Here is a 21,049-nt window from a genome sequence, read left to right on the forward strand (position 1 = left end):
GGTTCAGTATTGAGGGGTGGGTTCTGAAGTGGCCAGGGGGCTGAGAGAGCCATTTGCCCCCCCGAGTCTGCTACACCTTCCAATCACATCATGGCTGCTATGATTTTGGCCTTGACCTCCGCCCCCGCATTACCCCCCAACCGACTCGCACCCCCACGCATGTTAAGGTGCTTTCCTCTTGTTCTGGACTCCCACACGCACCCCTCCACCACCCTCCCTCCCGCCCCCCCCAGCGAAAAAAGAAATTTCTCTCTATCGATTCATCCGCTCCATAAACCCGTCGTCCGATCACCCCGTGAACCTCCTACACTCATGCTCAGTGCTTCCGACAACACTCGAGAAGCTCGACACCATCCGGGACAAAGCAGCACCCCCCCCCGCTCGATCGACACGCTAACCCCCCCACCCTCGACATTCACTCCCTCCACCACCGACGCAGTGTGTACCGTCTACAAGATGCACCGCAGCGACTCGCTCATTCGACAGCGCCGCCCAAACCCACCACCTCTACCCCTTAGAAGGACAAGGGCAGCAGATGCCATGGGGAACACCCACCGCCTGCAAGTTCTGCTCCGGGGATGAGCTGATCAAGGTGTTTAAAATGATTAAAGGAGGGGGGGTTTCGATAGGAGAGAAGATGTGTGTGTGTGTGTGTGTGTGTGTGTGTGTGTGTGTGTGTGTGTGTGTGTGTGTGTGTGTGTGTGTGTGTGTGTGTGTGTGTGTGTGTGTGTGTGTGTGTGTGTGTGTGTGTGTCAGCATGTGGGTATGTGATAAACGCAAAATACTGCGGATGCTGGAATCTGAAACAAAAACAGAAAATGCTGGAAAATCTCAGCAGGTCTGGCAGCATCTGTGGAGAGAGAGTAGAGCCAACATTTCGAGTCCAGATGACCCTTTGTCAGAGCTCAGAGGAAGAGTCAGCAGAGAGTTAAACTATGAGGAGAGGGAGGGTGGTGGGATTGAACAAAGGGGATGTAAATGCGCTTGCAGAAGGCTGAGAAGGTTGTAAAGTGCCCAATCGGATGATTAGGTGGACCACTCCTCCATCACACTCAACACCACACCCTCTGTCCACGGCACCTTCCCACGCAATCGTAGAAGGTGCAACACCTGCCCCTTCACCTCCTCCCTGCTCACCGTCCCAGGTCCTAAACACCCCTTTCAGGTGAAGCAACTTCACACGCACCTCCTTCAATCTGGGCTATTGCATTCGCTGCTCCCATTGCGGTCTACTCCACATCAGAGAGACCAAACGCAGACTGGGTGGCCGCTTTGTTGAACACCTTCGGTCCATCAGCAAGCAGGACCCTGACCTCCCTGTCGCTTGCCACTTCCACACACCACCCTGCCCCCCTGTTCTCAAGACCGTCCTTGGCCTTTTGCAATATTCTAGCGAACCCCAACGCAAACTGGAGGAGCAGCACCTCCTCTTCCAATTGGGCACTTTGCAGCCTTCCGGACTGAACATTGAGTTCAACAACTTCAGCGCATTAACTCTCGCCCTCCCCTCCGCCCCCTCCCAGCCCCCACTTCTCCAGGCCAACATCCCCTTTGTCCAATCCCACCACCCCTCCCTCCCCTCATGGTTTGAATCTCTGCTGACTCTCTTTCCTCTCAACTCTGACGAAGGGTCGTCCAGATTCAAAACATTGGCCCTATTCTCTCCTCACAGATGCTGTCAGACTTGCTGAGATTTTCCAGCATTTTCTGTTTGCGTGTGTGTGGACGTGTGTTTGTGGGAGGGGTTGGGGGGGGGTGGAGGCGGGGGGGAGATATCAGAACTAGGGGAGCCATCAATCTCAGACACTCACTAATAAATCCAATGGGGGTGAATTGAGGAGGAAGCTTTTTCCCCAGAGAGTGGGGAGAGTGTGGAAGTCGCTCCCACGGGGAGTGGTTGAGGTGAATCGTGTCGATGTTTTTAAGGGGGGGGGAAGCTGGATAAACACATGGGAGAGAAAGGAATAGGAGGATAAGGGGGCTAGGAAGGATAGGATAATGGGTGGGGGGAGGCTGGTGTGGGGCAGGATCACCGGCGTGGAGCAGAGGGGCCGAATGGCCTGGTTCTGGGGCTGAAAATACTATTGAATCGCTAGCTCAGGCCAGACTTGGCAAGGGAGCCATGAAGCTCAAACAGCAACAAGATTAAAAAGGCTTCAGAAAAGTCGCTTGAAGTAACTGGCGGGCCTCAGCACTGCCCTTTGACCCTGTGCTGGCGGCCATTTTGCATGCATCACGATGTTCTAGGCGTGTTAGCAGTGCGAATAGTGAAGAGGCCTCGTCGTGGAGAAGCGCCCTGCCCTGATTCAGAGAGAGCCGGAGGATGCACACTCAGGCGCCGCGATTCTGTGGGACAACATAGTCCACATAGGCAGCGTCCATCAGGCGCTCGATGTCTTCACGGCGCACCAACCAGCAGGGCGCCTCGTGAGCAGGCGAGAGAGAGTCCTTCACCGTCTTGGTCACTAGGGACACAGCGACCTTCTGACTCCCACGCCACAGCTCAGCCTCTTCCGGTTCCTGGCCTTTTCCAGCAAGTGACGGCCTCTGCAGTTGAATATCGGCACGCTGGAATTGACCTGAAACAAAAGCATCCCCAGGATACCCGGGAGTGAGTTACACACTGTAATCTAATCGAGGGGTTTGGGGGGGTTTATATATAGAATAACAGATACCCGGGAGCGAGTTACAGACTGGAATCTAATCGAGGGGTTCAGGGTGGTTTATATATAGAATAACAGATACCCGGGAGTGAGTTACAGACCGGAATCTAATCGAGGGGTTCGGGGTGGTTTATATATAGAATAACAGATACCCGGGAGCGAGTTACAGACTGGAATATAATCGAGGGGTTCGGGGTGGTTTATATATAGAATAACAGATACCCGGGAGTGAGTTACAGACCGGAATCTAATCGAGGGGTTCGGGGTGGTTTATATATAGAATAACAGATACCCGGGAGTGAGTTACAGACCGGAATCTAATCGAGGGGTTCGGGGTGGTTTATATATAGAATAACAGATACCCGGGGGTGAGTTACAGACTGGAATCTAATCGAGGGGTTCGGGGTGGTTTATATATAGAATAACAGATACCCGGGAGCGAGTTACAGACTGGAATCTAATCGAGGTGTTCGGGGTGGTTTATATAGAGAATAACAGATACCTGGGAGTGAGTTACAGACTGGAATCTAATCGAGGTGTTCGGGGTGGTTTATATAGAGAATAACAGATACCCGGGAGTGAGTTACAGACTGGAATCTAATCGAGGGGTTCGGGGTGGTTTATATATAGAATAACAGATACCCGGGAGTGAGTTATAGACTGGAATCTAATCGAGGGGTCCGGGGTGGTTTATATATAGAATAACAGATACCCGGGAGTGAGTTACAGACTGGAATCTAATCGAGGGGTTCGGGGGGGTTTATATATAGAATAACAGATACCCGGGAGTGAGTTACAGACTGGAATCTAATCGAGGGGTTCAGGGTGGTTTATATATAGAATAACAGATACCCGGGAGTGAGTTACAGACCGGAATCTAATCGAGGGGTTCGGGGTGGTTTATATATAGAATAACAGATACCCGGGAGTGAGTTACAGACTGGAATCTAATCGAGGGGTTCGGGGTGGTTTATATATAGAATAACAGATACCCGGGAGTGAGTTACAGACTGGAATCTAATCGAGGGGTTCGGGGGGGTTTATATATAGAATAACAGATACCCGGGAGTGAGTTACAGACTGGAATCTAATCGAGGGGTTCGGTATGGTTTATATATAGAATAACAGATACCCGGGAGTGAGTTACAGACTGGAATCTAATCGAGGGGTTCGGGGTGGTTTATATATAGAATAACTGATACCCGGGAGTGAGTTACAGACTGGAATCTAATCGAGGGGTTCGCGGGGGTTTATATATAGAATAACAGATACCCGGGAGTTAGTTACAGACTGGAATCTAATCGAGGGGTTCAGGGTGGTTTATATATAGAATAACAGATACCCGGGAGTGAGTTACAGACTGGAATCTAATCGAGGGGTTCGGGGGGGTTTATATATAGAATAACAGATACCCGGGAGTTACAGACTGGAATCTAATCGAGGGGTTCGGGGTGGTTTATATATAGAATAACAGATACCCGGGAGTTACAGACTGGAATCTAATCGAGGGGTTCGGGGTGGTTTATATATAGAATAACAGATACCCGGGAGTGAGTTACAGACTGGAATCTAATCGAGGGGTTCGGGGGGGTTTATATATAGAATAACAGATACCCGGGAGTTACAGACTGGAATCTAATTGAGGGGATCGGGAGGTTTATATATAGAATAACAGATACCCGGGAGTGAGTTACAGACTGGAATCTAATCGAGGGGTTCGGGGTGGTTTATATATAGAATAACAGATTCCCGGGAGTGAGTTACAGACTGGAATCTAATCGAGGGGTTCGGGGTGGTTTATATATAGAATAACAGATATTCGGGGTGTCGTGTGTTGCAGACTGAAGCTTAATTGTGATTATTAAAGAGCTATTACTCACCGAGCAACCCTCGGAGCTCCCGGGAGAGTCCATCACTCTTCACAACATAGAAACCGAGATGGTTGAGCTGTAGCGGGGAGGGGTGAGTGTAGCGGTGGAGAAGGATCAGGAAGTGGGTCTTTCCCCCGAGCGTCACGCTGGCGCCAGCCCCTCGCGAGACGGCCAGCTTGAGGCCGGGCCTGCTGGTGACAGAGCGGGGCTCCCAGGGGATGTCGAGCCTGGCCTCCCCGGCCAGGGTGACGCCGTCCCGACTGATGTTGACCGTGGAGCCTCCGACCCCTGACCCCGCCACCCGCACCGAGATCCAATCGAAGAAGTTCCGAGGGCGGTCCACGTGCTCCGGATTGACTGGTGCTCCCACCAAGTGGCCGTCCACCGTGATTCCTGGGAAACGGCAACGAGCGGGACAGAAAGTTAAACCCCGTTCTGGCGCCGCGGCCCCTCACAGCACGGAGCAGGAGGCCACTCAGCCCCAAGTGCCTGTGCTGGCCCCTTCAAAATCACTATCCAGTTCGTCCCCCCACCTCCTTTTCCGCCTCCCGGCCCTTTCCATTCCCTAATCCCTGCAAATTCTTCGCCATCGAATAATTCTCCAATTCCCCTCCTTTTCCGAGGGTGAATCTGCTCCCACCGCCCTCTCGGGCAGTGCCTTCCAGATCACAACTTGTGCGTCAACAATAAAATTCTCCTCATCTCCCTTCTCTGGGTGGCACGGTGGCACAGTGGTTAGCACTGCTGCCTCACAGCGCCAGGGACCCGGGTTCGATTCCCGGCTCGGGTCACTGTCTGTGTGGAGTTTGCACGTTCTCCCCGTGTCTGCATGGGTTTCCTCCGGGTGCTCCGGTTTCCTCCCACACTCCAAAGATCAAATAGAATAAATAGAATCCCTACAGTGCAGCAACAGGCCGTGGATGAGGGTGACTCTAAAACCATCACCGGTCATCATAAAAACCCGCCTGGTTCACTAATGCCCCAATCGGGAAATCAGCAGTCATAGAATTAAAGAATCATAGAATCCTTACAGTACAGAGGGAGGCCATTCGGCCCATCGAGTCTGTACCGCGATCCCACCCAGGCCCTATTCTCACAACCCCACACATTTACCCTGCTAATCCCCCTGACGTGAAGGGATAATTTAGCATGGCCAATGCACCTAACCCGCACATCTTTGGACTGTGGGAGGCAACCGGAGGAAACCCACGCAGACATGGGGAGAATGTGCAGCCTCCACACAGTGATTCAAGTCCTTACCCCGCTCTGGCCTGCATGTGACTCCAGATCCCCGACACACGCAATGCGTTCGACTCTTACCCGCACTCTGAAGTTGGCCCCAGCCAGACACTCAGTTCAAAGGAGCAATTAGGGACACCAAGAGAGGAGTTCTCAATTACAGATTTATTCATTGAATTCAGCTTCCTCTGGGGGGTTACCATTGAGCAGAAACTGAACTGGACCCAGCCATATAAATACTGTGGCTCCCAGAGCAGGTCAGAGGCTGGGAATCCTGCGGAGAGTAACTCACCTCCTGACTCCCCCCAAAGCCTGTCCACCATCTACAAGGCACAAGTCAGGAGTGTGATGGAATACTCTCCCACTCGCCTGGATGAGCGCGGCTCCGACAACACTCGAGAAGCTCGACACCATCCGGGACAAAGCAGCCGCCCCCCCCCCCCCCCCCCCCGCTCGATCGACACGCTAACCCCCCCACCCTCAACACTCACTCCCTCCACCACCGACGCACAGTGGCAGCAGTGTGTACCGTCTACAAGATGCACCGCAGCGACTCGCCAAGGCTCCTTCCACAGCGCCGCCCAAACCCACCACCTCTACCCCCCTAGAAGGACAAGGGCTGCAGACGCCATGGGGAACACCCAACGCCTGCAAGTTCTCCCCCCCCCCCCCGCCCCCACCCCCCCACCCTCACACACGCCCACACTCACCATCACAACTTGGAAATATATCGGCCGTTCCTTCACTGTGACTGGGTCAAAATCCTGGAACTCCCTCCCTAACAGTGCTATGGGTGTACCTACACCACATGGGACTGCAGCGGGTTCAAGATGGCGGCTCACTCACCACCTTCTTGAGGGGGCAAATAGGGATGGGGGTAAATGCTGGGCCCGGCCACCAATGAAGCAAAGAAGAATAATCCAATGAGCGGGAGGGGAATTGAGGAAAAAGCTCTCTCCCCAGAGAGGGGAGAGTGTGGAAGTCGCTCCCACAGGGAGTGGTTGAGGTGAATCGTGTCGATATGTTTAAGGGGGGAAGCTGGATAAACAGGGAGAAAGAAATAGAAGGATCTGGGGAGGGGGGAACATAGCAGCATTAGAATCGGAGGAGGCCATTCAGCCCCTCTCGAGCCTGTTACACAGGAACAGGAGGAGGCCATTCAGCCCCTCTCGTGATCCTGTTCTACCACCCAATGAGATCTTGTCTGAGCATTGATCTTACTCCATATCTCCACCGTTGCCCCGATCCCTGAATGGCCTCTCAGCCCCCAGACAGGTAAGTGCCCCCTGTACCTGAGAGCGGGTCCTCAATCAGACGCAGGGTGTCCTCCGCATGCCCGTCCACCGTGAAGCAAATCGTCTCGTTCGAGTGTGGGATCTTGATGACAAAGTGAGGATCGCCATCCACTGATAGATAGAGACACAGAGACACAGAGAGAGACACAGAGAGAGACACAGAGAGAGACACAGAGAGACACAGAGAGACACAGAGAGACACAGAGAGACACAGAGAGAGAGAGAGAGACACACAGAAAGAGAGAGAGACACACAGAGAGAGAGAGAGAGACACAGAGAGAGAGAGAGAGACACAGAGAGAGAGAGAGAGACAGAGAGAGAGAGACAGAGAGAGAGAGAGAGACAGAGAGAGAGAGAGAGACAGAGAGAGAGAGAGAGACAGAGAGAGACACAGAGAGAGAGAGACACAGAGAGAGAGACACAGAGAGAGAGACACAGAAAGAGAGACAGAGAGAGAGAGGGAGGGAGGGAGAGAGTGCCAGAGGGAGAGAGTGAGACACAGAGAGAGAGTGAGACAGACAGACAGAGAGAGAGAGAGAGACGCAGAGAGAGAGAGAGAGATGCAGAGAGAGAGTGAGACACATTTGAAAGAATACTTTTATCGAATTGCATGATCGTAAGGTCGTGAAGGATGTTCCACCTCCACGATCAACATGACCAATATTCCTGTGTGAATTACCCCCGTTTATAATCATTTCTGGATGAGAGTAAAATTATACATTCCTGTCCTGTGTAGCCTCACGATTCAATGACCATGGAGTTGGGTCATTATGTCTGTGCAGACATGGCACCATTAATCTCGCCATTGCTTGGAGCCCTCATCCCATAAATCCCAGTCCATTAATCCAGACTTGATACTCCCTACAGACTCAGTGCTGAGGGAGCGCTGCACTGTGGGAGGGTCAGTGCTGAGGGAGCGCCGCACTGTGGGAGGGTCAGTGCTGAGGGAGCGCCACACTGTGGGAGGGTCCGTGCTGAGGGAGCGCCGCACTGTGGGAGGGTCAGTGCTGAGGGAGCGCCGCACTGTGGGAGGGTCAGTGCTGAGGGAGCGCCGCACTGTGGGAGGGTCAGTGCTGAGGGAGTGCCGCACTGTGGGAGGGTCAGTGCTGAGGGAGCGCCGCACTGTGGGAGGGTCAGTGCTGAGGGAGCGCCGCACTGTGGGAGGGTCAGTGCTGAGGGAGCGCCGCACTGTGGGAGGGTCAGTGCTGAGGGAGCGCCGCACTGTGGGAGGGTCAGTGCTGAGGGAGCGCCGCACTGTGGGAGGGTCAGTGCTGAGGGAGCGCCGCACTGTGGGAGGGTCAGTGCTGAGGGAGCGCCGCACTGTGGGAGGGTCAGTGCTGAGGGAGCGCCGCACTGTGGGAGGGTCAGTGCTGAGGGAGCGCCGCCCTGTGGGAGGGTCAGTGCTGAGGGAGCGCCGCACTGTCGGAGGGTCAGTGCTGAGGGAGCGCCGCACTGTCGGAGGGTCAGTGCTGAGGGAGCGCCACACTGTGGGAGGGTCAGTGCTGAGGGAGCGCCGCACTGTGGGAGGGTCAGTGCTGAGGGAGTGCCGCACTGTGGGAGGGTCAGTGCTGAGGGAGCGCCGCACTGTGGGAGGGTCAGTGCTGAGGGAGCGCCGCACTGTGGGAGGGTCAGTGCTGAGGGAGTGCCGCACTGTGGGAGGGTCAGTGCTGAGGGAGCGCCGCACTGTCGGAGGGTCAGGACTGAATTTGGAAGTTCATTACTGAGATGGATATGAGAGGCTCTGTCAGAAGACCTGAGGCAGGTGGGAGTTTATGTCCGCCGTGGTGTTGGGCTAATATTTATCCCTCCTGCACCATAACTTAAAATGAAGGACAGATGATTGGATGACAATATTCTTTGTGGGATCTTGCTGTACACAGTTTGGCACCATGTGTTGTCATTGACAAATCATGAACGCACTTACAGGGAATAGCGGTGGATGGGTTTCCTGCACCAAACTCTCTGGAAATGACTGAAAACCTTGGGCCTACAGGATGGCTGCTGCCTTTTTGTATTGTCAGCCGCTCAGGAGGGACTTGGAATCTTCTGGAATTGAACGTCAATCTCCGGGGCGCTGCCCTCTGACAGAAAAAGCTTCATTGAGCATGTCCCTTCCCAGATGTATAGAAGTATCGGAAATGAGAGTTAAAAATTGGGCTGGAGCATTAGGCAATGAACTCATTTGGTGAAGCCATTGGGTTTAATGTTTAACAGAGCTGGAAACCCTACCGCCTGCCCTGCCTACGCTAATAACTCCTCAGGTAGCCAAGCAGGCAGGAGTGTCTCAGAGCCTCCAGGAAGCACCCGTCCGAGTGAAACTCCGGTGTAGAGGGGACATCGTCACAGGAAAACTAGTGCGCCTGACCTTCCTTGGCTCTTTTGGATGTATCCCTACACGCAGACCTGCAGGACATATTGGCGATGGGGAGGGTGCCACAAAATGGCTGTCCCTCAGGTCGTGCCACTTGGAGGGATGACAAAGCCTCCAGGAACGGTGTCCAATTGGGCGGTAACCCTGGCAACAAGGATGGGAGAAGGGATCCATTGCTCTCCGCCTGGGTGGGGCCTAATTGTTGGTTTTGGGCCTTGTTGTTGGTTGGGGCCCAGTTATCAATTCGGGGCCTAGTTGTCGATCCGAGGTCTAGTTGTTGATTTGAGGCCTAGTTTTTGGTTGGGGCCTAATTGTCAATTCGGAGCCTAGTGTTGATGTGTGGCCCCAGATGTAGGTTGGGGGTCTAGATATTTGTTTGGGGCATAGCTGTTGGTTTGGGACCTCATTGTTGGTTTGGGGCCTATTTGTTGGCTGACGTCCAGTTATTAGTTGGGCCTTAGCTGTTGATTCGGAACATAGTTGTTCATTTGAGGCCTAGGTGTTGGTTTAGGTTCTGGTTGTTGCTTTGAGGCCTAGTTGTTGGCTGACGCCCAGTTATTGGTTGGGGCCTAGTTGTCCATTCAGGACCTAGTTGTTGATTTTGGTTGGGAGCTACTTGCCAATTCGATGCCAAATTGTTGATGTGTGGCCCCAGTTGTGGGTTGGGGTCTGGGTATTGGTTTGGGGCATAATTGTTGGTGTGTGGCCTGGTTGTTGGCTTGGGGCCTGGTTTTTGGTAAGGGGCCGGGTTGTTGGGTGGGGCCTAGTTGTTGGTTTGGGGCCTAGTTGTTGGTTTGGGGATTAGTTGTTCTGTGTTTGGTGTTAAAATCAAAAGAATACATGTCCTTATCACCCTGTTCTTTTCCACTGCATCCCAACGCGCTCCCCACGCAATTTATTGCACTCTCCAGTTCAAACTTACCAGAGAAAAGGTATGGTCCTGGGACACCGTATGCTATTTCTCCCGATGTGTAGTCTGCCAATGTGAGAAGAATGTCACATATTTTGAAACATGCCAAAATCCCCCTTTTCTTTCAGTCATTGGACAGAGACAGCACAGAGTTAGGTACAGAGTAAAGCTCCCTCTACACTGTCCCCATCAAACACTCCCAGGACAGGAACAGCACGGGGTTAGATACAGAGTAAAGCTCCCTCTACACTGTCCCCATCAAACTCTCCCAGGACAGGTACAGCACGGGGTTAGATACAGAGTAAAGCTCCCTCGACACTGTCCCCATCAAACACTCCCAGGACAGGTACAGCACGGGGTTAGATACAGAGTAAAGCTCCCTCTACACTGCCCCCATCAAACACTCCCAGGACAGGTATAACGCGGGGTTAGATACAGAGTAAAGCTCCCTCTACACTGTCCCCATCAAACACTCCCAGGACAGGCGCAGCACGGGGTTAGAGACAGAGTAAAGCTCCCTCTACACTGTCCCCATCAAACACTCCCAGGACAGGTACAGCACGGGGTTAGATACAGAGTAAAGCTCCCTCTACACTGTCCCCATCAAACACTCCCAGGACAGGTACAGCACGGGGTTAGATACAGAGTAAAGCTCCCTCTACACTGTCCCCATCAAACACTCCCAGGACAGGCGCAGCACGGGGTTAGAGACAGAGTAAAGCTCCCTCTACACTGTTTAGTTAATATGCTGTTACCATCACCAGGGTAAGAGCATCTCATCACCCTTGTGAGAACCCAAACTCTCCCCTGGTGGCCGAAGTAGGGAGGTTGATGAGAATCAGATCCTAATTTGATCCAATACGTCCTGTTGAGTGCTGTCGCGATTGCCCAGACAAACCCCACCTCGGAACTTGCACCATGCAATGGTGCGAAACTGCCAGCCCACCAGCTTGGACCCGTCAACAAATCAGGGTCATTTGCGGGGGGGGCGGGGGTGGGGGGGGGGGGGGGGGAGGGGGGTGCGGACGGTGGGGGGTGGGGGGGGGGGAGGGGGGTGCGGACGGTGGGGGGTGGGGTGGGGAGTGAAAGGTCACGCTCATGCAAAGTTATTGCCCATCAATTTGCTCTCACCCCAATCCTCTTCAGTGTCGAGCGTGTCCCAGTCCTCATCGAAACCCACTTCAGCTTCTGAAACAAGATGACCCAAATTAAGCTCACAATCGTCGCTGGGCAGTGCTGATGTTTGCTGAAAGGCGACAGTTGTCACTGAAGTTTCCCCCCTTGCACTCATCAGGACACACACAAGAATGCCAAACTTCAGAGGATTGCTGCATGGCTTGCTGCAGGAGAAATGTCAGCTCTGATTGGCCCAAGTCTCACCTTGTGTTGGGAGTGGCGGGGGGGGAAACAACAGGGAACTATTGGCTTCTCAACCTCTCGGGGAAGTTCAAACGAAAAAGGGCGCGAGGCTTGGACACATTCCTTTTCTTTGCAGAGGACATATTCCCCAGTGTATGAATCCAGGGCACCTCGAGCGTGCATAAATTTATTTTCAAATTTTCTTGTTCAGCTCACCCGTGCCTGCCACAGGATGATTTTGTTTCATTGAAACTATCTCCCGTGGTGGGATTCAAGGCAGGTACCCCAGAGCTGTGCTCTAGGTTTTGTGGTTTACCAGTTCATTGACCTGGTCCCACAGGACCACAGGAGGAAGCCAAAAATAAATCAGGCGAGCCTCTCCTCTCACAAAGGGTTTATTTCAGAATCTAAATTCAGATTGAACCATGTCTTGAGTGAGTATAAATGAGCCACATTGCCAATGGTCATAAATCCATCACTAGTGTAACCATCAGCACACTTAGGATTGCTCCGCAAGTGCTGCCCGATCACGGAATCGCACAGAACAGTGGCCATTTTGGTTTGGGTTTCGTGGGCATGGGCAGGCTGAGTACAGGTTGATCTGGCCTGTCACAGACGAGTGAAGGAGCATGCTATTCAATTTGATTGGCTACTGTCGGAGAAGGATGTCAATTCTTTTGCACCATTGCTGCCTTTCCCCGGTTGCCTTTCCTGACCTAACCCCCACCATGATGCCCCTGGAGACTGATACCTCTTCACCGAGTCGGCTTACTGATGGCGCACTCCCCTCACCTTTGCTTACCATAATAATCGAGCAGCGGCATTGATTGGACAAGCAAATCTGTTGGGAATGAAACAATGATGAACATCCAGATGTTCCGAGATTCCACAGAGAATATAATTACAAAGAGAGAGAAGAAAAAAACATCAAAATGAATCTTGGCCACCCGTCACCATCCTAGTACTGGGCGAACATTAGTTCGGCGAACTTCCTGAAGGCTTTTGGCAAAGTTCCACATGAGAGACTGTTGACAATTTTATTTATTTATTATTGTCACAAGTAGGCTTACATTAACAATGCAATGAAATTACTGTGAAAATCCCCTAGTCGCCCCCACACTCCGGCGCCTGTTCGGGGACACTGAGGGAGAATTTAGCATGACCAATGCACCCAACCAGCACGTCTTTCGGACTGTGGACGGAAACCAGAGGAAACCCACGCAGACACGGGGAGAATGTGCAGACTCCGCACAGACAGTGACCCAAGCCGGGAATCGAACCCGGGTCCCTGGTGTTGTGAGGCAGCAGTGCTTGCCACTGTGCCACCCTCAGTGAGCGGGCATGGATTTGGAGGCAAACTATTGCACAGAAGGAGGCAATTCAACCCATGGTGCCATAAGAGAGAGGATCACTTAATTCCACGGCCACCTGATACCCTTCTCTCTGTAGCCCTTAGAACCCAGTCCCCTTTGGAAATTTACAATTGAATCTTTCCATTGCCCTTCCCGTCTGCTCTCCCAATCTATAAAATTGTGTCTGATCTGATTGGGGCCTCAACTCCACTTTCCTGTCTGTTCCCCTCTCTCACATAACCCTCGACTCCTCCCTTGTCGATCAGAAATCTGCCCAACCCGGGCCTTGAATGTAATGAGCCATAGCCCCCAGCGTGCAATCAAAAAGGCAAATGGGATGTTGGCATTCATTAAGTTGAGTTACGTTTATTTATTAGTGTCACAAGTAGGCTTACATTAACACGGCAATGAAGTTACTGTGAAAATCCCCCAGTCGCCACACCCCTGTTCGGGTTACACTGAGAGAGAATTTAGCACGGCCAATGCACCCTAACCAGCGCGTCTTTCAGGCTGTGGGAGGAAACCGGAGCACCCGGAGGAAACCCACGCAGACACGGGGAGAACCTTAGAAGAATCTTAGAAACCCTGCAGCACAGAAAGAGGCCATTCAGCCCATCGAGTCTGCACCGACCACAATCCCACCCAGGCCCTCCCCCCATATCCCCACATATTTACCAACTAATCCCTCTAACCTACGCATCTCAGGACACTAAGGCAATTTTTAGCATGGCCAATCAACCTAACCCGCACATCTTTGGACTGTGGGAGGAAACCGGAGCACCCGGAGGAAACCCACGCAGACACGAGGAGAATGTGCAAACTCCACACAGACAGTGACCCGAGCCGGGAATCGAACCCAGGTCCCTGGAGCTGTGAGGCAGCAGTGCTAACCACTGTGCTACCGTGCCACCCGAACATGCAAACTCCACACAGACAGTGACCCAAGCCGGGAATCGAACCCGGGTCCCTGGTGCTGTGAGGCAGCAGTGCTAACCACTGTGCAGGAAAGTAGATTTGGGGAGAGAGTCAGGTCATACAGAATGGGAGTGCAGCACTTGAGAGGTGGGGGGGGAATGGCCCTCCTACCCTTTTACACAGAGGGTGGTCAATGTCTGGAACGCGCTGCCGGGGAGGTGGTGGGAGCAGGTACGACTGTGGCGTTTTAGGGGCAACTAGACAAAAACATGAATAAAGTTAAAATTTATTTATTAGTATCACAAGTAGGCTTACATTAACACTGCAATGAAGTTACTGTGAAATTTTTTTGTCTCCACACTCCGGCGCCTGTTCGGGGACACTGAGGGAGAATTTAGCATGGCCAATGCACCCAACCAGCACGTCTTTCGGACTGTGGGAGGAAACCGGAGCACCCGGAGGAAACCCACGCAGACACGGGGAGAACGTGCAGACTCCGCACAGACAGTGACCCAAGATGGGAATCGAACCCGGGTCCCTGGCGCTGTGAGGCAGCAGCGCTAACCGCTGTGCCCACCGTGCCACCCTCATTGCAAAGGGACTGGTGCATAAAAGTAGAGAAGTGTTGCAATTGTATAGGGTGTTGGTGAGACCACATCTGCTGTATTGTGTCCAGTTTTGGTGTCTTTATTTGAATAAGGATATGGTGGCATTGGAGGCAGTTCAGAAGAGGTTCACCAGATTGATTCCGGGGATGAAGGGGTTGACACATGAGGAGAGATTAAACAGTTTGGGCTCGTACTGGCTGGAGTTTCGAAGGATGAGAGGGGATCTGATCGAGGGATATAAAATTTTAAAAGGGATTGATAAAGAAAATGTTGACCAAATGTTTCCTCTCACGGGGCAATCTAGAACAAGAGGTCACAGGTATGGGTTGAGAGGCGATAGACTTAAAACTGAGATGAGGAGGAACTACTTCTCACAGAGGGTGGTGAATTTGTGGAACTCGCTGCCCCATAGCGCGGTGGGGTCTGAATCATTGACGCAGATAGATATATTTCTGATTTTAAAAATGGGTTAAAGGGGTATGGGGAACAGGTGGGGAGGTGGATTTGAGACCAGGTCAGCCATGATCTGATTGAATGACGGAGCAGGCTCGAAGAGCTCAATTTGCCCACTTCCGCTCCTAATTCCAGTGTTCCCACTGCTGTCTTGGGAGGGAAGGGGGAATTCCACCAGACTAACCACCCTCCGAGAGAAGAAATTCCTCCTCATCTCCCTCTTGCTTTTGGACAGTGATCCCACCTCCCCGTCCCCATTCCTGGTTCTAGATTCTCCCACAAGAGGAAACATCATCTCCACATCCACCCTGTCGAAGATAAACCACCACCACCCTCCCCCAGCACCCCCTCGGGATCTCAAAGCTTTTGATTACGTGTGTCTGGACCTGTTCTCTGCTCTCTCTGCACGACTACCTGAGGCTGGTTAACCATAGAATCCCGACAATGGCGGAAGGAGGTCATTCAGCCCATCGAATCTGCACCGACTCTCCAAGAGAGCATCTTATCAGGCCCAAACCCCAGCCGTAACCCCACGCATTCAGCATGGCCAATCTACCTAACCTGCACATCTTTGGACATTAAGGGGCAATTTAGCATGGCCAATCCACTTAACCTGCACATCTTTGGACACTAAGGGACAATTTAGCATGGCCAATCTACCTAACCTACACATCTTTGGACACTAAGGGACAATTTAGCATGGCCAATCCACTTAACCTGCACATCTTTGGACACTAAGGGACAATTTAGCATGGCCAATCTACCTAACCTACACATCTTTGGACACTAAGGGACAATTTAGCATGGCCAATCCACTTAACCTGCACATCTTTGGACACTAAGGGACAATTTAGCATGGCCAATCTACCTAACCTACACATCTTTGGACACTAAGGGACAATTTAGCATGGCCAATCCACTTAACCTGCACATCTTTGGACACTAAGGGACAATTTAGCATGGCCAATCTACCTAACCTGCACATCTTTGGACATTAAGGGGCAATTTAGCATGGTCAATCCACCTAACCTGCACATCTTTGGACATTAAGGGACAATTTAGCATGGCCAATCTACCTAACCTGCACATCTTTGAACACTAAGGGGGAATTCAGCGTGGCTCTCTCTGCAGATGCTGCCAAAACTGCTGAGTCCTTCCGGAATCCTCTTTCTGGTGGCACGGTGGCGCAGTGGTTAGCACTGCTGCCTCACAGCGCCAGGGACCCGGGTTCGGTTCCCGGCTTGGGTCACTGCCTCTGTGGAGTTTGCATGCTCTTCCCGTGTCTGCGCGGGTTTCCTCCGGGTGCTCCGGTTTCCTCCCACAGCCCAGATGTGCAGGTTAGGTGGATTGGCCATGCTAAATTGCCCCTTAGTGTCAGGGGGAGTTGCAGGGGAAATGCATGAGGTTATGGGGATAGGGCCTGGGTAGGATTGTGGTCGGTGCAGACTCGATGGACCGAATGGCCTCCTCTGTACTGTAGGATTCTATTCTATGATTATTCTTTATTTCGGATGCCGCAAATGTGGCGACTTTGAGTGTCCACCAGGCCACCTGGACTTTTGGACAAGATGGTAACCCTCACCCTAATCTTCCCCTCCACCGCACCTCAGCCGTGGCTACCAAAGCTTTGGGCATGGTGTCAATTTTGGGAGCCAAGAGGATTGGTGAGACTTTTGACAACAGGGGGGAGGTGAATCGTTTGGGCATCCATGCCTGCAGCGGTCAAGGGTGGGGCTGGTGCGAGGAATGGGGTTTAGCACCACCAATTGGCTGTGCCCTTACACGATGGTTGGCGTGTACACGCGCGGGCGTTCTTGGTTCACTTACTACTGGACTGCAGCATGGTTGTGCTAAGCGAGCTCTCCACATCCTGCAGCTGGAGAGGGCTCCTGAGGGAGAGAAGCTCGGTGGGCGCCGGCGGGGCAGAGTCTGCCATGGGTGGGCCCGGGGTCGCCTGAGGGGCGGGCATATCGAGAGCGGTGAGCGTGGCAGCCGCCTTGTCTGTGGGCAAAGTGGGGAGGGGGTCTCCGGGCGACGCGGTGGGCCTCCGGGCTGAGGCGGGGGTGGCGGAGGGCGGAGGGGGACGGGCGGGCGTCGGGGTCGCAGCCTCTCCGTCGACGCCGGGCTTGACGACCACCATGGAGGTGAGCGGGGTGACAAAGTTATATCTGAGCGACAGGGCGAGGGCCTTTTCCCTCAGCAGCCTGCGGCCCGCTGCGTCGTCCACCTTCAGCTGGGCCTGCAGCAGCTCCTGGATGGTGTGGTAGGCCCAGAGCCTCTGGACGAAGGCCCGGGCCCCGGGCGCCGGCCCCGGGCAGGGCAGAGCGGCCTGGCTGCCGTTCAGCGGGATGCTGTTCTCCAGCTCCAGGACCTGGGCCGAGCCTGAGGCCTGCAGGCGCACGCGCAGCGCCTGCTGTGGTGGGCCCCGCAGCCTCCCGGCCACCACCAGCTCCGAGCCATTGAAGAAGGCGGGGAAGAGGGTCTGGGTCACCTCCTCCACCCGGTTGTCCAGGTACTGCAGCTGGACGTCGAAGAGGAGCGGGCTGGCCACCTCGTCGTAGAAGCCCTTGAGCTGGAGGCTGGCATCGGCCTCCTCGTAGATGCGGCGCGCCACTCCGCGGTTGTCGAGCGAGAGCCGCTGCAGCAAGGGGAAGTCCACATCGTCACCGAAGCCCAGGCAGAAGAGGGACAGTGAGCCTCCCATGGCCGCCCGGGCGTTGTTAATGATGGCACTGGGCGAGGTGACCCCCGAGGTCGGCTCCCCGTCCGTCAGGAATATAACCAGCGGCACCTTGTTTCTCCCCTCTCCCCGCCGGACGCCCGGCTCCCAGGAACCACCTTTACCGAACAACTCAGCTGCTGCCAGCAGCGCTCCATTAATGTCGGTCCCTGTGGGAGAGAAGGAGGCAATGTTTATGGCTGAGAGAGAAACACAGACAGAGAGACGGAAAGAGAGAGAGAGAAAGAGAGGCAGAGAGAGAGAGGCAGAGAGAGAGAGAGAGAGACACAGAGAGAGAGAGAGAGAGGCAGAGAGAGACACAGAGAGAGAGAGAGAGACACAGAGAGAGAGAGAGAGAGGCAGAGAGAGACACAGAGACAGTGAGAGAGAGAGATGGAAAGAGAGAAACACAGAGACAGAGAGACGGAAAGAGAGAGAGACAGAGAGAGACACAGAGAGACAGAGAGAGAGCGCGACAGAGACAGAGCGATATAGAGACAGAGACACAGAGGGCACTTGCCCCAAGACTGGAAAATCCCACCCAAGTCAACAGACCTTTGCATGATCCTGTCCCGCCCGCTATGATTGCCTTGGTGGGCAAGACTGGTGTGGTGGACCTCAGTTGTGCCTTTGTCCTATATGGACCACCGTTGTGTGTGTTTGTCATACCTGGACACATCCCCTTCCAGTTTGGGTCCTCCCCTCAGCACCTAGTATAAAGGTGGCTGTCTCCTCCCCCTTGTTCAGTCCAGGTTGGTTATATGTTGGGATCTGCTCCTGATTCTGTTGTGAATAAAAGCCTACACTTATATTGGCACACCGGTAGTCTTTCGCCTTATTGATAGCGCATCAACTGGAAAATTTCACCCAGAGAGAGACAGACAGCGAGAGAGAGAAAGGGAGACCAAGAGAGAGAGAGGAAGACGGAGACTAAGAGAGGGAGACCGAGAGACATAGAGAGAGGGAGAGAAAGAGAGAGTCAGAGAGAGAGAGAGAGAAAGGGAGACCAAGAGAGAGAGAGAGAGGAAGATGGAGACCAAGAGAGGGAGACAGAGAGAGAGGGAGAGAGACAGAGAGGGAGAGAGACAGAGAGCGTCAACCCACAGAACATGGACTGCAGTGAGTCAAGAAGGCAGCTCACCACCACCTTCTCAAGGGCACCGAGAGATGGGCAATAAATGATGGCCAATCAGCCACGCCCATGTTGAGATAGAGAGAAACAGGCAAGAGTGATAGAGCATGAGGAAGTCAGACAGACAGAAACAGACACAGCGATGGAGGGACAAAATGAGAGAGTAACAGTGAAAGGCAGGAAGAGAGACAGAGAGAGAGACAGAGAGACACAGCGGGAGAGAGAGAGACAGAAGAGAGAGAGTGTGACAGACAGAGAGAGAGAGACAGAGAGAGAGAGAGACAGAGAGAGAGAGAGACAGAGAGACACAGCGGGAGAGAGACAGAAGAGAGAGAGTGTGACAGACAGAGAGAGATAGACAGAGAGAGAGATAGACAGAGAGAGAGACAGAGAGAGAGAGAGAGAGACAGAGAGAGAGAGAGAGAGATACGAATGGATGGAGAGAAGGATAAGCAGGGTTAGCTGGGTACTGAGTGCTGCCTCAGGGGGATGAGGCAGAATGGGTCGACATACAGCCAGAGGCTTCCATCTGCTTCACATATTGCTTGGCACTCTGCACGTTGTGTCTGGTAGCTGGGATCGATTGGTTCACCTTCCAAACCTCAATGACATTCGAGAAGGTGATAATGTTGAAATAGTCGTCAGTACGGAGGTCACTCAGGATGGTGTTCATCGCTTCCTTCGTCTGTGAGACAACATCCAGAGAAAGAACAATGATAGAAAAACCATATACTCCAGAACCAATCCCTGTACCTTCCCCAGCCCCAACAACCCTCCCCAGCCCCAACAACCCTCCCCAGCCCCAACAACCCTCCCCAGCCCCTACAACCCTCCCTATCCCTGCACCCTCCCCAGCCCTTACAACCCTCCCTATCCCTGCACCCTCCCCAGCCCCTATAACCCTCCCTATCCCTTCAGCCTCCCCAGCCCCTACAGCCCTCCCTATCTCTGTAACCTCCTCCAGCCCCTACAATCCTCCCTATCCCTGCACCCTGCCCAGCCCCTACAACCCTCCCTATCTCTATAACCTCCTCCAGCCCCTACAACCCTCCCTATCTCTATAACCTCCTCCAGCCCCTACAACCTTCCCTATCTCTATAACCTCCTCCAGCCCCTACAACCCTTCCTATCTCTATAACCTCCTCCAGCCCCTACAACCTTCCCTATCTCTATAACCTCCTCCAGCCCCTACAACCCTCCCTATCTCTATAACCTCCTCCAGCCCCTACAACCCTCCCTATCTCCGTAATCTCCTCCAGCCCCTACAACCCTCCCTACCTCTGTAACTTCCTCCAGCCCCTACAACCCTCCCTATCTCCGTAATCTCCTCCAGCCCCTACAACCCTCCCTACCTCTGTAACTTCCTCCAGCCCCTACAACCTTCCTTGTATGTGTAATATTCTACAGCCCCTTAAACCCTCCTTATCTCCATAACCTCTTCCATTCCTGACAATCCTCCCTGTCTCTTCAACCTCCTCCAGCCCCTACAAACCTCCCTATCTCTGTAATCTTCCACAACACTCCGAGATCTCTGCGCTCCTCCAATTCCGGCTTCTCGAGCATCCCCCGATTCCCATCGCTCCACCATTGGTGGCCGTGCCTTCAGTTGCCTGGGGGACCCTTAGGTCTCGAATTCTCTTCCTAAACCTCTCTGTCTCTCTCCCTGTCTCTCTCTGTCTCTCCCTCTCGCACTCTCTGTCTCTGTCTCTTTCTCTCGCTCTTTCTGTCTCTGTCTCTCTCCCTCCCTCTCTCTGTCTCTCCCTCACCCGTCTCTCCCTCTCCCCATCTCCCCGTCTCCCCGTCTCCCCCTCTCCCCGTCACTCCCTCTCCCCGTCTCCCCGTCTCCCCTCTCCCCATCTCCCTGTCTCCCCTCTCTCCCTCTCCCCGTCTCCCCGTCTCTCCCTGTCTCTCCCTCTCCCCGTCTCCCCCACTCCCCCTCCCCCCTCTCCCGTCTCTCCCTCTCCCCGTCTCTCCCTCTCCCCGTCTCTCCCTCTCCCCGTCTCTCCCTCTCCCCCTCTCCCCATCTCCCCCTCTCCCCGTCCCCCCTCTCCCCGTCCCCCCTCTCCCCGTCCCCCCTCTCCCCGTCTCCCCCTCTCCCCCTCTCCCCGCCTCCCCCTCTCCCCGCCTCCCCCTCTCCCCGCCTCCCCCTCTCCCCGTCTCTC

The 21,049-nt window shown here is 53.7% G+C and overlaps 2 protein-coding genes across 2 annotated transcripts; both read right to left on the reverse strand.

Annotated features, from left to right (window-relative positions):
* Positions 1 to 1,933: 1,933 nt before the first annotated feature.
* LOC144490565 (inter-alpha-trypsin inhibitor heavy chain H6-like) lies at positions 1,934 to 7,435 on the reverse strand (the record flags this gene model as incomplete). The annotated part of the gene is made up of 3 exons (XM_078208283.1): positions 1,934 to 2,579; positions 4,544 to 4,927; positions 7,066 to 7,435. Coding segments are annotated over 3 exons (1,002 nt in total), but the record flags the coding sequence as incomplete, so codon positions are not given.
* A 231-nt stretch (positions 7,436 to 7,666) lies between these two features.
* Positions 7,667 to 19,640, reverse strand: LOC144490566 (inter-alpha-trypsin inhibitor heavy chain H6-like; the record flags this gene model as incomplete). The annotated part of the gene is made up of 5 exons (XM_078208285.1): positions 7,667 to 7,734; positions 10,362 to 10,415; positions 11,481 to 11,537; positions 16,864 to 17,925; positions 19,401 to 19,640. Coding segments are annotated over 5 exons (1,481 nt in total), but the record flags the coding sequence as incomplete, so codon positions are not given.
* Positions 19,641 to 21,049: the final 1,409 nt, after the last annotated feature.

This window comes from Mustelus asterias, unplaced genomic scaffold (assembly GCF_964213995.1).
Source record: "Mustelus asterias unplaced genomic scaffold, sMusAst1.hap1.1 HAP1_SCAFFOLD_3439, whole genome shotgun sequence".
Lineage (NCBI taxonomy): Eukaryota > Metazoa > Chordata > Chondrichthyes > Carcharhiniformes > Triakidae > Mustelus > Mustelus asterias.